Genomic DNA, 14,726 nt, shown 5'->3' with positions numbered 1-14,726 from the left:
AGTATTTTAACATGGTGAATTGTAGACCTTTATCAGCTCATTGCACAGAACTACAGATAGCTGTAGTGGTGCATTCTGTCCATTTCTGTCAAACTCAAGATTGCATTTTTGGTTTGAGAGTCCATTTTTATGCACACCAATATCTTATGATCATGTTTTGGGGCCAACCTGTTCAGATGTTTGTATTTGTAATTTGTGAGTCCAAATTCATTGTTCTGTTTTTGAGAAACCTAAATGTGTTGGATGGGTTATTTCGAAAGATTTTAAATAAAATAGCTCAATACATTATGTTGCTTAAATGGATAAAAGCATTTGCAGTGCAGATTTGTTAACATAAGGTATATGTCAGTCAGTGCAGAAAAGAAACCTGTGTCACAGCAATGTTGAAACAGCAGGAAACAAAAGAGAACAACTGCTAAAATCTAAATATTCTATTAATTATGTATACAGAAACATTAACAACATGATTACTCTGTTTTCCATGAAAACATGGTATCTGAAATGATCTAAGACGGGAAAAGACATGAGTAGGATATGCGTGCGTGTGTGTGTGTGTGTGTGTGTGTGTGTGTGTGTGTGTGTGTGTGTGTGTGTGTGTGTGTGCGCGTGCATGCGTGTGCGTGTGTGTGCGTGTGCGTGTGCGTGTGTGTGCGTGTGTGTGTGTGTGTGTGTGTGCGTGTGTGTGTGTGTGTGTGCGTGTGTGTGTGTGTGTGTGTGTGCGCCTGCTGATTTAATACAAGGCATAAAAGTCCACATTGTCATAGTTTCTTCCCTGGAAACCCTCTGCCCTTCACACTTTAGTGTTTGGCCTGCTGTAGCACACCTATTTAATGTCATCTGCTAACTGCTAATTACCAAGACTCTCATAAGTCAAATCAGTTTCTTTTAGAACAGTGAAAGTTTAGGGAAGTGAGACTAGCCAGACCAGTGCCTGCTCACAGTTGGCCCTGATGTCATTGGTGCAGTAAGCTGTCCATGCTGTTGGTGTTTTAGCATTGCAGTGATGATGCACCATAAGGCCTTAACAAACAGCATGCAATTCAGGTTCTCCTCCTCTAGTAAGCGCTTAAAACAAATATTTAATTTCTGTCCACCCACTCAGCAGCTTGGCATTTTTGCAATGCATGCACACACTGGAGCATATTGTGCACCTCTATATCTCGATCCTGTCTGTTTCAGGCTCTCCATCTTTCCTCATGTTATGATGGCCTTTGTCACTGCAACATCACTGCAGCTTCCGTTCAGCACGAGGCACCAATCAGGACACCAGGCTGTCAACACCAGCTTGGCCTGATGTGTCAGCACTTTGCTATGCTCCAAAGGGACCGGAAGATGCCCCTCGTCCATTTTGGGCTCTCCAGGCCCTGCTGGAGAACCCGACCGGAAAGGCAAATCCGTGAATATTCTGACTCTGTGAGTGTATTGCAATGGTAATTTAATCTCAGTTCTGGAGCTCCATCAATGGAGTACAGGGAACTGAAGTTTAGCCCTTGCGCCTCTTAGCAAACAAGCATCCTCTCTGGTATAACTGCGATTAATGCATCTCTGATGGCCATTTTACCCAAAAGCTTTTCCAGAGGCTGAGCCTGTGTCATGCCATCTGTGCCCACTGATGCCCATTGCCATCTGTGCCCTGCTGATATTTTCTTTCTTATATAATGTTGGTGTAAGAGAGATCTGTATTGCAGTGTTCCTCAGTGTTCTTCTGATCCTCTGCTGATCAGAAGACTTAGTCATTATTTATCCTCAAACTTAATTTCAAATCGTGTTTATCCATTTTAGCTGAAGCACAGAAAGAAAATGAAATCTAGGCCATGCCAGCTCACCAGAAAATGAAATAATGCCCACTGGCCAGGGTAAATCTTTAACGCAGACTTTATAACAGGCCGGACGAGGATGCCTGAGGATATCCTTTCAGCGACATTCCTAAAAAGCCGACGCTCATCCTCCCTGATCCGCATGTTATACTTTCAGTGCTATTATTCGAACTGTACATTTTACACAAAAGACTGATCATCCACTCTACGGCTGAGCAGATGGCGAGTGGGCGACTGTCATACGCGCCATGGAGCTGCCTCATATTGACAAATAATTGATAGCCTTTCGCTGCATCTCCATGGTACCATGGGCTCACTTGCTGTGATTTCTGCTAACTCCTCCGGCGTCTCCGTCAGAGAGGGAAAGCCGACGGTATACAAAAGATTACAGCCATGCTGCTTACATTCCCAAGAGCAGCAGAGGAAATAGGGTCTGCATCTTCCTCAGATACATTTAATGGAGCTGCAAGTGTTTCACTGCACATGTGATCATCATAAATAGTTTCCTTCTCCTGTTTGTTAAACCTCAGTATTTTGTGTTATAACTGCAGCTTTGAAGTTTCCCTTTATCTCTTTTTTAAATAATCACTTTGCTTTTGGCATTTTTAAATGTCAGTCGTTTTAATTTCTTTTTTTAACTTGTCCTATAAAGCCTTGGATAGTGCTTCTCTCCTATCCTGCTGTATAATGCCTCACTTTATTTTGACCACTTTATTAAACCCTTTAAAGTTAGTTGTCAAGCAGTTGACTATCTTTAATCTCTCCTCGTGTTTAAAGGCTAAGCTTTTTTTCCATAAAAAAATCATCTTGTGATTCAGGGCATTACAACAGGCATTAAAAGACAACAATTCCTTTTAATGAATAATATATAATGTATTCATAATTAATTATTAATAATGTATTAATAATTAATGACTTTTCTAATTATCAGGTTCACGGTATGCATTAAGTAAACTGAAATACCAGTCAGGTATTTGTAGTATATTCCCTTTTTTGGTTCTCAGAGAGCTTTTATCTTCTCACCTTTGTACAGCTCCTCAGCCATCAAGCCTGTCCACCTCTATACAAATGAACCTGAGAGTCTACAGAAAATTACCTTTGCCTCGATGTCGTGGTGTCGGAAGAGCCAGGAGCATAAATATGCCAAATTAGTCCATTAATTATTGACTAAGTCCATAGAAATGGCCTTATTAAATATTGGTGGGGCTCAGCTTGATCAAAACCATCCTTGGCCAGCATCACAGAACATCACGGTTCACCCGCCTCACGCATTCTTTGCTAGTTTAAAGGTACATTTAAGAAGTTAATTCACCAAATCTATGTAATTATTATCACTTTGTGACTGGTCTATGTTTGTATCATTTTCAGAAAATTTATAAGCGACAGAAAAATTAGGGGGAATTTAAAAATGTTCTTCTGAAGCAACTAGTGATGTTGGTCTTTGATTCTTTTGCAGTGTTTCAGACAATTTGATGTCAAGTAATTTGAGCTCCTAAGGGAGCAGTTTGAGTATGAAGCTAATGTTGTTCTGTTGTTGTTCTGTACTGCTGTTGTTTATGAACATAAAAACCTGTGCCTTTAAGATAGACTATCTGATCTGACAGGCTAACCTTCACTTATAGAGTTACCATGGCTACTCTCTAAGTATTGTGAAGTGTTAGTTGTTCAGTCTTTTCTCAAGCAAACCACAGCAATGACATTATCATCTAAAAACTATGTCGTTCTCTGACAGGTAGCATTTAGCTGACACTTTTATCCAAAGTGACTTATAATTATGACTGAACACAATTTGAGCAGGTGAGGGTTAAGGGCCTTGCTCAAGGGCCCAACATGCCCCTGGTGGCGGGGCTTGATCTGGCAACCCTTTGCTTATGGTTTTAGGTTTGTTTTAAGACTTGGCCCCATGTGTGCTTGTCATACATCACAGTTGAAGAAACATGTTAAATGCCTCTAAGATTCTAATCAAACCTGAGTATGCGCACATATCAGAGGAAGGTCTTCTCACGTTGCCTCTTTTGGGAACCGGTTGATGCCTATTTTAATCCAGCTAACAAATGCATGGAGAGCATTATCATCTCTCTCTGGGTCCCACTGTTGATAGAGGTGCTTCTCTGCTTTCATGACAGATTTTAATTCAACCACTCTTTCTGCCTGGAGACCCCTTGCCTGGCAGGAATTGAAATTTAAGATGCCTAAAATTCTTTGTGTGCGCGGGTGTGCATACACGCATGTGCGTGCGAGAGTGTTTGCGCGCGCGTGTGTTTGTACGCGCGAGTGCGCCCTTTCTCCCCAGTCATCTGAGTCGCCTTGCTTTTAATTAGTTGATTATTTTGTCGGGTAAGATCTGTATTGTGGTTCTCTTGTCATACAGTAGATGCTGCTCATGGGGAGAGGAGACTTTCTGTATTAACAGCATGAATGAATATTACGAGACCAGAGACTTAAAGATACAGCACTATGCTTCAGAACCAAGATCTATATTATTGTATTCGCGAGTAAATAATTTGGTATTGAACGCCTAAATGTGCACCAAAAACACATTTTGCTTAGCAAGCTAAGAAACACACCCGACATTTCAGTCTTTATAGATGTATTGTGCGCCATTGATTAACACAGCAGTCTGTGATCAGTAATGATTCCCAGATGCAAAATCATATCAAGAGTGATTGTTAGTTAAGGTTTGGGTCCAAACAATCCATTGCATCACTTTGGTTATGGGAACCAAATAGTACTTTTTTCAGACCTTTGTGGTTCCTGAAAACAAGTGTAATAGTTTGATTTCCTTAGCTCTGAGTGAAGGGTGTTGTTCTCCTTGAGAAACTTATATAATCTCCATGCCAACAAGACCTCTCATATGTTTTTCATGGAGCCCTTATCCACATGCCAATTCACCAGCTCCGAAAACAGCTGCTCTCTGTAACCCTCCTTGTCTGACAGGTATAATTAGAAAATAAATTAGTTGTTGGATTAATACTCCTAGAACAAGGGCTGCAGTGAGTCCGAGCTCTTAATGGAATGCAAATTGATTTCTTTGGCTGTTCTCTTCCACACGAGAAGAGAGAAAGACCAGATTTCTTTGATGAGAAAAATGTCCCTTTCTTTCACAGGCTACCTTTAATCAGAAGCCATGAAAGTAGGGCTACTTAAATCGCCTCAGCACCCAATCCTAACCATGGTGTTCTGCAGGGTGTTAATGAAAGTAGGACACTGGTAGGGCTCTGTGTGTGTGTGTGTGTGTGTGTGTGTGTGTGTGTGTGTGTGTGTGTGTGTGTGTGTGTGTGTGTGTGTGTGTGTGTGTGTGTGAGCGAGAGAGCGAGAGAAAGAGAGAATCTAAGTCTCTGCATATTTAGACAAGATTTTAATTATGGATTATGTAACCATTACGACTCCAGCATACATCTGTAGAGTAAAATCTCAGTATGGAATAGAATCAGAATCAAAATCGGGCTTTATTGGCCAAGTATGTTTGCACATATAAGAAATTTGGATACATAATAGCTCACTATGCACAGCAGAAGATGCATTCACATCCATTGCTAAATGTCTCATTTGCGAACACACACAGTCATGGGTGCACACAGACATCCTTTTGTAGATTGAACCGATGTCACCATCCATGCACTGCTAAGGTTTGGCATTATTGTGCAATATTTGTGGTAACTAAAGCATGAAATGAATGAAACAATCTGTGTAATGTGTACATGCAAGTTGTGCATCATGATAAACATGAAAATACTGCTGACCATGGACTTGCTAAGAGCCTTTGTTTTCCAGTGAGAGGTAAGCAAGCGTATTTATCAAGCTTTGAGTCTATAGACTTCATATTCCAAGAGGCATCTGGTTTTCAATATGACAGTGGAAAGAGAACAGAAAACCTGTTTGGAAAAAAGGAAGCAAAAAACAAATAAAAAAATAAAATGTATCTGGAAATTTTTAAAAAACAAACAAAATGAAAGCAAACTGAAATGACTAAAAACAATGCTATGTTAAAGGAAAAAATTATTTTGATTCATGTATAATTTCACAATCATTACTGATATAAAGGTTTTATCAGCACATACTAGTTTACAAACAAAGATACTGCTATAGTTATTATCTGTTTAACTTTTCAGGCCAACAACCATCAACAACCACAACAGCAGTGGGCATAGGGTAGAGTTCTTATGTTAAGATTTCATTTTTATTTAACATCTAAACAACTTTTGCGTGGTTCAAGATTTTGCTGACACTGTGACACTTCTGGATAAACATGTTTGACTGTCAACCATAGCGTAGGTCACATATACTGAGGTTTCTTTCTTTCAATAGCATGTAGCCCAGCATTAGGCTGGTGGTAATGTTGTGACTAAAACTAATTAAAATAATTTTCTTAATATTGTTTAAATTATCACAATTTAAATGACTGCAGTAATTAATAATTTATGAAAGTTTTACTTGAATAAAATCCATTTAATACTAAATAAGATAGACATTTTAAGTGCAAGTCTATGGTTACACCCCCCTGAGCCCCCGTCAGATGAGTGCAAGGCTCTACTTGTAAACTTTGGTATGAGAGGCTAACCTCTGCCCCCTTGCAATCAGACATCTGTTATGATGTTTGCATATTTGAACCATCCTTGGGTAAGGAGAGTTATGGTTTAGATAAAGAAGGAAATTGTTTTTCAGAATAAACTAAGCACTAACCCGATTTAGCAGTATGAGAAGCAACAGACTTTGAGAATAACCACTGAACAGAAGGTTAGGAACAGAGTGCAGCACCGCAGTATATTAGGACATAGCGTTCAAAATTATGGTATATTAGTATGTGTTTGGAAAGTGGTTGGTTAGGAAGCCTCCATGAAGACTGTCATATGGAAACTGAGGGAGGAAGCTACAGAATTTTGTGAATGGTGAAAATGGTGGTCTGAAATCCACAGGCAAATCACGACGATGCTTGTTTGTAGGGACTCCTTGAAGGAGTTTCCTGAGTGCAGTCTTGTCATGTAGTACATCTTTTGTGTGTTAATGTTATCGGTAATATGGTACTGCTCATGGGAGTCAAGATGACTCCAGTCATCTTTAAAATGGTTTTCTGTGTGCAGCCATCACTATGCAAAACTAATCTAGGTTTGTGATTGCCTCCTGAGACATGAACAGCACTTACTTGTTCAGTAATTGAATACATCCAACTACTCTGAGAAAATGCACAGATTCGCATGAACACGTAAATAAAAGGTTGTTGTAGCATTCAGGGTTCTAGCTTACGCTCTTACCATTTACCTGTATACAAGAAGAATGTAGTATGAAGTATAATATGCCATCGCTGAATGTCAAAGTGCATGAGGTTGTGATAAATCTTGTACTTGGGTGAAAAAGTTCCAGAATTAAATTATTTCAGTCTCTCTAGTCTAAACAAATGTTATGTATGGCTAATGCATCTTTTGGATGTGTTTAATACACTGAATTATGTTGTGCAGATAACTAGTAAAGACTAATGGCATTGTGTGTGGATGAGCGTGTATGTGTGTGTCTGTATCTGGGTTGAAGCTGAGCTCAAAATGTTGTTGGACAAAATTTAATAAACCATATTTTATGAGAATAGGATTTGAACGTCTTATGAAAACTACTTTTGTCTGCAGCAAAACTCAACTCAGTATAATTAAGGATTATATTAACATCTACCAGATGTGAAATTAAATATGCTTAAAATTTATAATTATATTGAATATTTAATGGTGGGTGTTATGAGCTGAGATTTAGGTTCCAGGTTCGTATGTTGGGTCCTCTGTACAGTATGTGAAATATAGTGAATAAACACAAGTGGGTCATGTCTAAAATTTTGAAAGTTTACACAAGAGCTCTAAATGTGTCCTCCCTTCTGACATAATTATTTTGAACTGGTCCATTTTCTTAGAAGCATGTCAAGGAAAGCCAACAAGAAGAATAAGAAAACACCACTTACATGCACTAGTTCTCATTTTACAAGATATCACTTTGCCTGAGTGCATTGGCTGCTAGTACCACTCCCTCTCGGAAATCATTAAGAGCCTATTGAGTGAGTTGTTCTTGTCTGTTCCTCTTCCTCCTCACTGAGCATGAAAAGTCATTTTGCTGTATGAACAGCAGGAGAGCTTCTCAAGCATATTCTCTTAGGGCGGCTTCATGAGCTTTTATGAAAGCAGCTTTAAGACTTTATTACAAGTGACTTCCTTCTTACCACTTTAGATGAAATAATGGAAGCTAGCAACCAGTTACTTCTATTGAGGAGTGTAGAAACTATCACAACATTGGCACACATTTCTGATATGGGTTATTTTTTGTGTTTAAATTTTTAAGTTTGAAAAAATTAGTGATATAAAAACGGGTATGTAAGAGCAGTGATTGGTCCTCTGTATGAGGAGCAACGTAGAGGTTGCATGTGATGGAATTCAACTTTATTTTTCCATGTTTTATGTTCTTAACATGGCAAATATATTCGATAAATTTCTTTTTTTTAGAAGTTCTGAATGTTAATTTCTCAATCTGTTTGTCTAAAGTCCTGAGACACAGCCCAGTGTGTACATATCTATAGCTAGGAAAATGATGAAAAACATGAGGAAAAAGTTGAGACTTGAGAAACTCACCATTCTCACATTTGCAGTGGTCATGTGTGCTATCTATAATGGGGCATGTCCAACAGAACAGCATTAGAGAGCAAACTCTCCATAAAAGACTAGATCACTCAGTGTAGCCTTTGACTTGGAACATGGCTCCCAGTTATAGATGATAAGCACAGGGGCTGGGCTGGGCTGGGCTGGGCTGGGGCCTCTCTGATAGTGACAGCTATGGGTTCAGATCTATTCACACTCTCGGTGCGAAAAGCTGTGTAAAATCATGGGTCACTGCTTTTGCGCCAATTACTACTTCATACTGCTACCCTTCGGCTCAAATAATGCCCCGGCTGCCGCCTGCTGGCGAGGCAGTCCGACTCAGAAGTGCTGCAGTGAAGTGAGAAGCTGAGCAGACTTTGGGTTTCGGATGCAAACATGCCGGCGTGCTCCGTGCGATCAGGGAAATGTTGGCTGTTAGAAGCAGCTGAAAGTATATGTGAAAAGCTTGCTGGATACCCAGATGAGAGAATGAAAGGTCTGTTCTCAGCACATAACTGATCCAGCATCAGTAAGAATATGTTTTTATCCTGCTTATGATGTCTTGCTAAGTGATTGCTCAACTCATTCTAACCCTGTGATGACATGGGTGTGATATATAAGCCTTATTTAATGTTATGTAGATCACCACGATCATCCCCACCGCTGCTACTTCCTGATTTCAGATATGTTCATCCTAAACATTATAATTCTCCTCCTGCCACTCGGGTTTTTCAGATTTGTGCTTTATCTCTGCAGGTGCGAAACACGGGGGGTGGGGGGGGGGTGCCTCCTCACAGTCGGTTTGGCAATGCTGTGAACTTAAAACCAGCATGAATAACCGCATCTCTGTCCGCGGCACCAGCCAACTTCTGACACACAGTAAAACAAAGGAGGCTCCAGTAAAAAAGAAACTGTGTTTGTTTTGGAACGCTATTTGCCTTCTGTGACCACTGAATTATTGAACACCTGTTTGTTGACTGGAAATGTCAGATGTTCTTTTTGCTGGGGCAGATGCAGGCAAAAAGGTAAAGGAAGCTATGTATTAACCATGACTGTCAATAGAACCAACAAAGGCATTGATTTACGGATCATTTGCATAGATTATGCAAATACACACATGCGCACACACATGCGCGCACACACAAACAACATACATACATATCCGCACACACATATGAGTTTGTTTGGAATCTAATACCATGGACATTAATATAGAATTGTCCCCACCTCCAATTTGTGGTTATAAGAGTATGACCTTGTCCACTTTTCTGGGAAGTCTCTTCACAAGATTTTGTAATGTGTCTGTGGGAATTTGTGCCCAAAAGAGTCAAAAGAGCTTTTGTGAGGTCAGGCACTGAGAAAGTCTGGCTCGCAGTTGATTTTACAAATCATCTCAAAGATGTTCACTTGGGTTGTGGTCAGGGCTCGGTGCAGGCTGTTGAAGTTCCTCTACACCAAACTCATCAAGCCATGTTTTTTGGGCCTCGCTTGTGCACAGGGGCGCAATCATGCTTGAACAAGAGAGGTCAATCCCCATACTGACACCACAAAGTTGGAAGCGTATTATTGTCAAAAATGAGGCAGTTTAGACATTTTTAAAGATCAGTTGTTTTACATGTTGCACGCGTCTGCACTCAATCGCCGCATTCTGTACGTTTGTATGTTGAATCGCTGAGCTGTTGTTGCTTCTAGACACTTCCATGTCGCCATTGTAGCACTTAGCAGGGCAGAAAGTGGCTGCATCCTATGAGTGCTACATTTAGCGTAATTGAGCTCGTCGGTACGACCCATTCTACAGCCAGTGTTTGTCATGTGAAGACTGTATGACCGCTTGATTTTATGGACCTTCCAGCAATGGTTGCGGCTTAAGCACTTGAACGTGATCATTGGGAGGGGTGCTCAGATACTTAAAGTGTATAAAATCATTGCACAGGTGTTCCATAGAGTTCCTTTGTTATGATGTGTCGGTTTTGTAGTAATTTGATATTTGCTGATGAGGATGTAAAAAGTGCAAGAGAGAGACAGAGGAGAACATGGGGGAGAAAAGGGATGTAGTGAGCATGTTAAAGTTCAGTGCTGTAGAAAAAGATCCAATTAGCTGATCTGGCTGCAGGTAATATGTGTAACACACATGTCCCAGTGGCAATTAGTGGCAGCCTAAATTTGTCAGGGTTTGGCATTTGTGGAGCTTACACGGTAGATATCTGGCTCAGCCTTGGAGCGAGCACACCAGTGCATGCTTCCGCAAGCATGCAGCGTTGTCTGCTATTCTTATACGTGCCTATTTTTACAGATTTGGGATTTCTGTGTAGCAAATTTGGGGGTTATTTTTGGATTGTTCATTTTCAGAAATGATTGAAATATATCTCATGCGTTTTTTGTAAGCCTTGTAGCTAATTAGTGTGTTGTGAGAGGAGAGATAAATATGGTCTTTCCTGATGTGTCTGTCATTTAAGTCAAATTTATTGCTATAGTGTTTTTACAAGAGCTGTTGTCACAAAGCAGAGAGACCGGACAGAATTTAGAGACCAGAGTGTCTGGTGATCATACTCATCTGGTGACTATTTTTAGGTGCTTCCCTGTGGAGATGCTGTATTTCCTCTTTAATAAGGGAAAGACCATTTCAATAGTAGTAAAGAGGGGGGGACCCAACTGCATTCCATGTTCAAACATTGAAATGATCTCAACTTAAAGGGCGGCTGGATGTCACTTGGTATGTATTTGGAGTGTGAGAATGCAAAAAATATGGCCATTTTTGCAACCTTCTGGCAGTCTTAATAAAATGCTAAAATGTTTTATCTGTACTTTCCTTTCATAATAACACATAAAAAAATAACACTTCCTTGATCCCAGATAAATGTCATATATTCGCTAAGAAATTAGGACATTTAAACACTTTTATGGAGCAGTTTGCATTTTTAATAACCAACTGAGTGCAAAAGGCCATAAATTCTTCATCAGAAAATTATGTCTGATTAGACTGTTTGTAGGGTACATTTGAGATGGGTGGCAGTAGGCGTGAACTGCATTAGCAGGCCAGATTGGGGCACAGCACTCTTTTAAACTGAATTTCAGCAACAGCATCTTTCAATAACCCTCAGTTTTAACTGCCTCACAATCTTGTTTTCAGTAGAGGGTAGAGGTGTTCTCATAGTCTTCTGTAACAAGGTAAACTTGCCAGTAAGTAAAATAAATCTTCATTGCTAATTGTAAACTAGATTGCAAGTATGCTAATTAGCAAAAACTGATTTTGTCTTGGCATCTAAAACTCATTCTTTAAATTTAACAGGTTGCTTAGCAACAAAACAAGCATATGTTATGGTAGAAGATAATCACAGCTGGAAAAAAAAAAAAAAGTTTTCTCCCCAGCCAGTAACCATTAGAGCCATGAACTTTATACAGAGAATAAATAATAAAGTTCTAAGAGTCCTCTGATGGGGGGGCTGTCAAAAAGAAAATATACAGAGAACATGGTTTAATTTATTACTGATCAAACGGTTTTTACTCTATGAAATATTCAAATCTATGCAGTCTATCCACAAACATAATCTAATCATAAATCATAAAAATACTAAAATTTCACTTCCTTATCATCCACTTTAGTCACCTGCTATATTTTCTGTTTTTTTTTTTTAATTAAAAGCCATAATCGACTTGCACCATAAAGATTCACTCTCAAGCCCAGACAACTTGCATTGTTTCCTGTTGTACCATTACTATAGCAGGCAAGCCTTTCTTCCAGACAGTAGTTTGTTTTTTTAAGGGAGAAAAAAACCTTTTGAGCTGTTGAATTCACAAGATGTACATCAAGATCAGTAATAAAGGTCAGTGGTAAAGATAAGAAAATTCTGATTTGTCGCAAATTGAACTTGTATCAAAATGCAATCTGATTTCACTTTTGAACTCAAATGTTATAGGAATTATCATTGTACAATCCCTATATCTAAACCTAACTTCAAACAAATGTTTCTCTCCTGCTACAAAAACACATGTATCTCCGTCTAACTGGATTCTAACCTTACCTTATTACTCTCTCATCTTTATTTCCCCACAGGACAAAAAAGGTGAGCCAGTGTTTCCGCATCGTGTACCGTCACATGGAGCGAGCCCTGACCCAGGGGGAAGTACGTGTGGTCCACCAGGCCATCGAACAGGCAGCTGAGAAGGAGCTGGGGGTTCAGGGCAGATACTGAGCCTGCAACGTTCTTCTGGGCTTCCCAGTCCCAGGCCACATGAAATACCTTTTGAGTACTCCATGTTAAGTGCTTCTTCCAAAAAACGCCTCAAATGTTCCCCTTCACATGTACAAGTAAAAAGTCATTGATTTATAAATGATGTGAGTGTCTCAGATCCATATTGTTTATTTTTTTAAAAGCATATGATCTCTAAGAACTTCATAGATACACTTTGCACTCACTGTTCACTCATGTGCTTCAGCCTTTGCCCTTGAATCTGGCCACCCATCCCAAGTACTCGTCTCCTGTATCCTGTGCAGTACACTGAGGTTCCTGTTATCCCACTGCCTCTGGGAACCTTTCATCTGAAGCACTGAGAGGCTGGACTCAAACACCTCCATCACATCGGCATGTTGCCCGGAGGGAACAGGTTTTGATTTAATACAGACGTCGTCTTAGTCATTCACTGCCGTGGATTCTGGCCAGCGGTGGGGGCAGATGAGAGAGTCCAGTGAGGACACTCACTCTGCAGCGCCTTCTCGCTTTGTGTTTTTCTAACAACGATTTGAGGTGGCATGTAATGACATTGCGTGTAGGAAACTGGTCGGGTCATGAAACGCGTCCTGAATTGTTAGGAGTAATGGAGAAGTAAGCAGAATGCATAGAGTTACCAGTACCTTTTAATGTATGGCTTGAGATGTAAAAATAACGTAAGCAATGTCCTCAGATAAGCTGGTGACATTTCATCTGTGCCCCTTTGGTTTTGTTAAGTTTGTATCATTACAAAGGAGATTTATGCAAATTCCTATAAATCTGTAATCATGAGGTTCTGTTGAAAGTTCTGGAATCTTCTAGACATGATTTTAGCGTTGCCAATTTACCTTCTTATGAATAATGAATAAGTTGTTAGAAACTTATGAATAAGTTGTTAGAAACACTATAGTGGGTTTTCTATCCAGGGTTTTTTGAATAAATGATGACTTATCAAGCTGTAAGACCGAGGCAAGTCTTTCCATTTTGCTTGTTTTGATGAGGCTCCTAATCATGGTAGCCTACATTACCTAAAGTTTCCTGGCATAACCTGGCATAATTCACTTTTTTTTTTTTTTCTGCCAAAATTTCATAAATGCACATAACGTTTGGATGGAGACCCATCTTATGACTACTGAACCCCACCATTATCCCCATTTTTTTTTTTTTTACAACCTGTTTGTGGGAGTACTTAACAATATTGCATATGAAATATCATAAAACTGAATTCCATTTCTTTTATCGTTTTAGTTCATAAGCTTAGCACAAATTCTATTTTGAAATTAAAATTTTTTTATATTATTTAAATATTAAATGTATTATTTATATATTAAAAATGTTAGTACACATGGTGCATGCTGACTTGCCCTATTGAAAACTACAAAATGTCATCACTTTCCAGTTCATTAAACATCCATCTTAAAAACAAAGCCAGCGATGGCCCTCCTGATTCCATGATCGTTCAGTGGAGTAAAGGATCCTACACTCCTCCTGCTTTTGTTGACTGAGACGGGTACAGCTGCCGCCCCGGCATTTGTTAGAACATGTCAAAAAGAAGACCCAAATTATCTCTTGCACTGTGGGGTGTGTGTGTGTGGGTGTGGGTGCGGGAGGGGGGGGGGGGGAGTGAGTAGCCCTTTCTCCACCTCTTCTCTCTCTCCCTCCTCCCTTTTGTTTATGAAAGGTGACAACAGAATGGAGGAGTTGCCTCTTCAGGGAACAAGCTCAATTGGAGTCAAAGTAATGAATGTGCGATGCTTCGTAATCGGAGGCTGAATGGATGGTGCACAGATTGCTGAGCATGAGCTTGTCCAGTGGGGCTGAGGCTTTTGTGTTCATGCGTTACTTTAGCTTCAACCCACTTTGGATTTGCTAACCCACTTCATGCCAGTTTCTCTCTCTCCATCTCTCTTGTTTTTTCAATTGTGAAGAAAAACCTGGTTAGATGAAAGAAATATCCTGTCTTCTTCAAGTGAGGGCAGTCTTGTGAGGGCAGTCCTGTGGTTGTGTGGGTGTAATATTTCAAACATATCCAAATTATTTTTGGCAGAAATTTGTCTACAGGCAAATCCTGTAGAAAAGAGGAAGGAATTTGC

General features: G+C 39.8%; 1 protein-coding gene across 3 annotated transcripts in view; it reads left to right on the top strand.

Annotated features, from left to right (window-relative positions):
- fars2 (phenylalanyl-tRNA synthetase 2, mitochondrial) overlaps window positions 1-14,041 on the top strand; it is an 84,659-nt gene extending 70,618 nt beyond the window's left edge. For all 3 annotated transcript variants that reach the window (XM_035530836.1, XM_027013266.2, XM_027013267.2), the window contains exon 7: window positions 12,480-14,041. In XM_035530836.1, the coding sequence (XP_035386729.1) occupies window positions 12,480-12,618 (139 nt within the window). In that variant the 3' untranslated portion in view covers window positions 12,619-14,041. The remainder of the gene's footprint in view (window positions 1-12,479) is intronic.
- Window positions 14,042-14,726: the final 685 nt, after the last annotated feature.

The sequence above is a fragment of the Electrophorus electricus genome, chromosome 10 (genome assembly GCF_013358815.1).
Source record: "Electrophorus electricus isolate fEleEle1 chromosome 10, fEleEle1.pri, whole genome shotgun sequence".
In the NCBI taxonomy this organism is placed as follows: Eukaryota; Metazoa; Chordata; class Actinopteri; order Gymnotiformes; family Gymnotidae; genus Electrophorus; species Electrophorus electricus.
The sequence above is the reverse complement of the archived record's forward strand: the minus strand, read 5'-3'. Positions and strand labels throughout refer to the sequence as shown.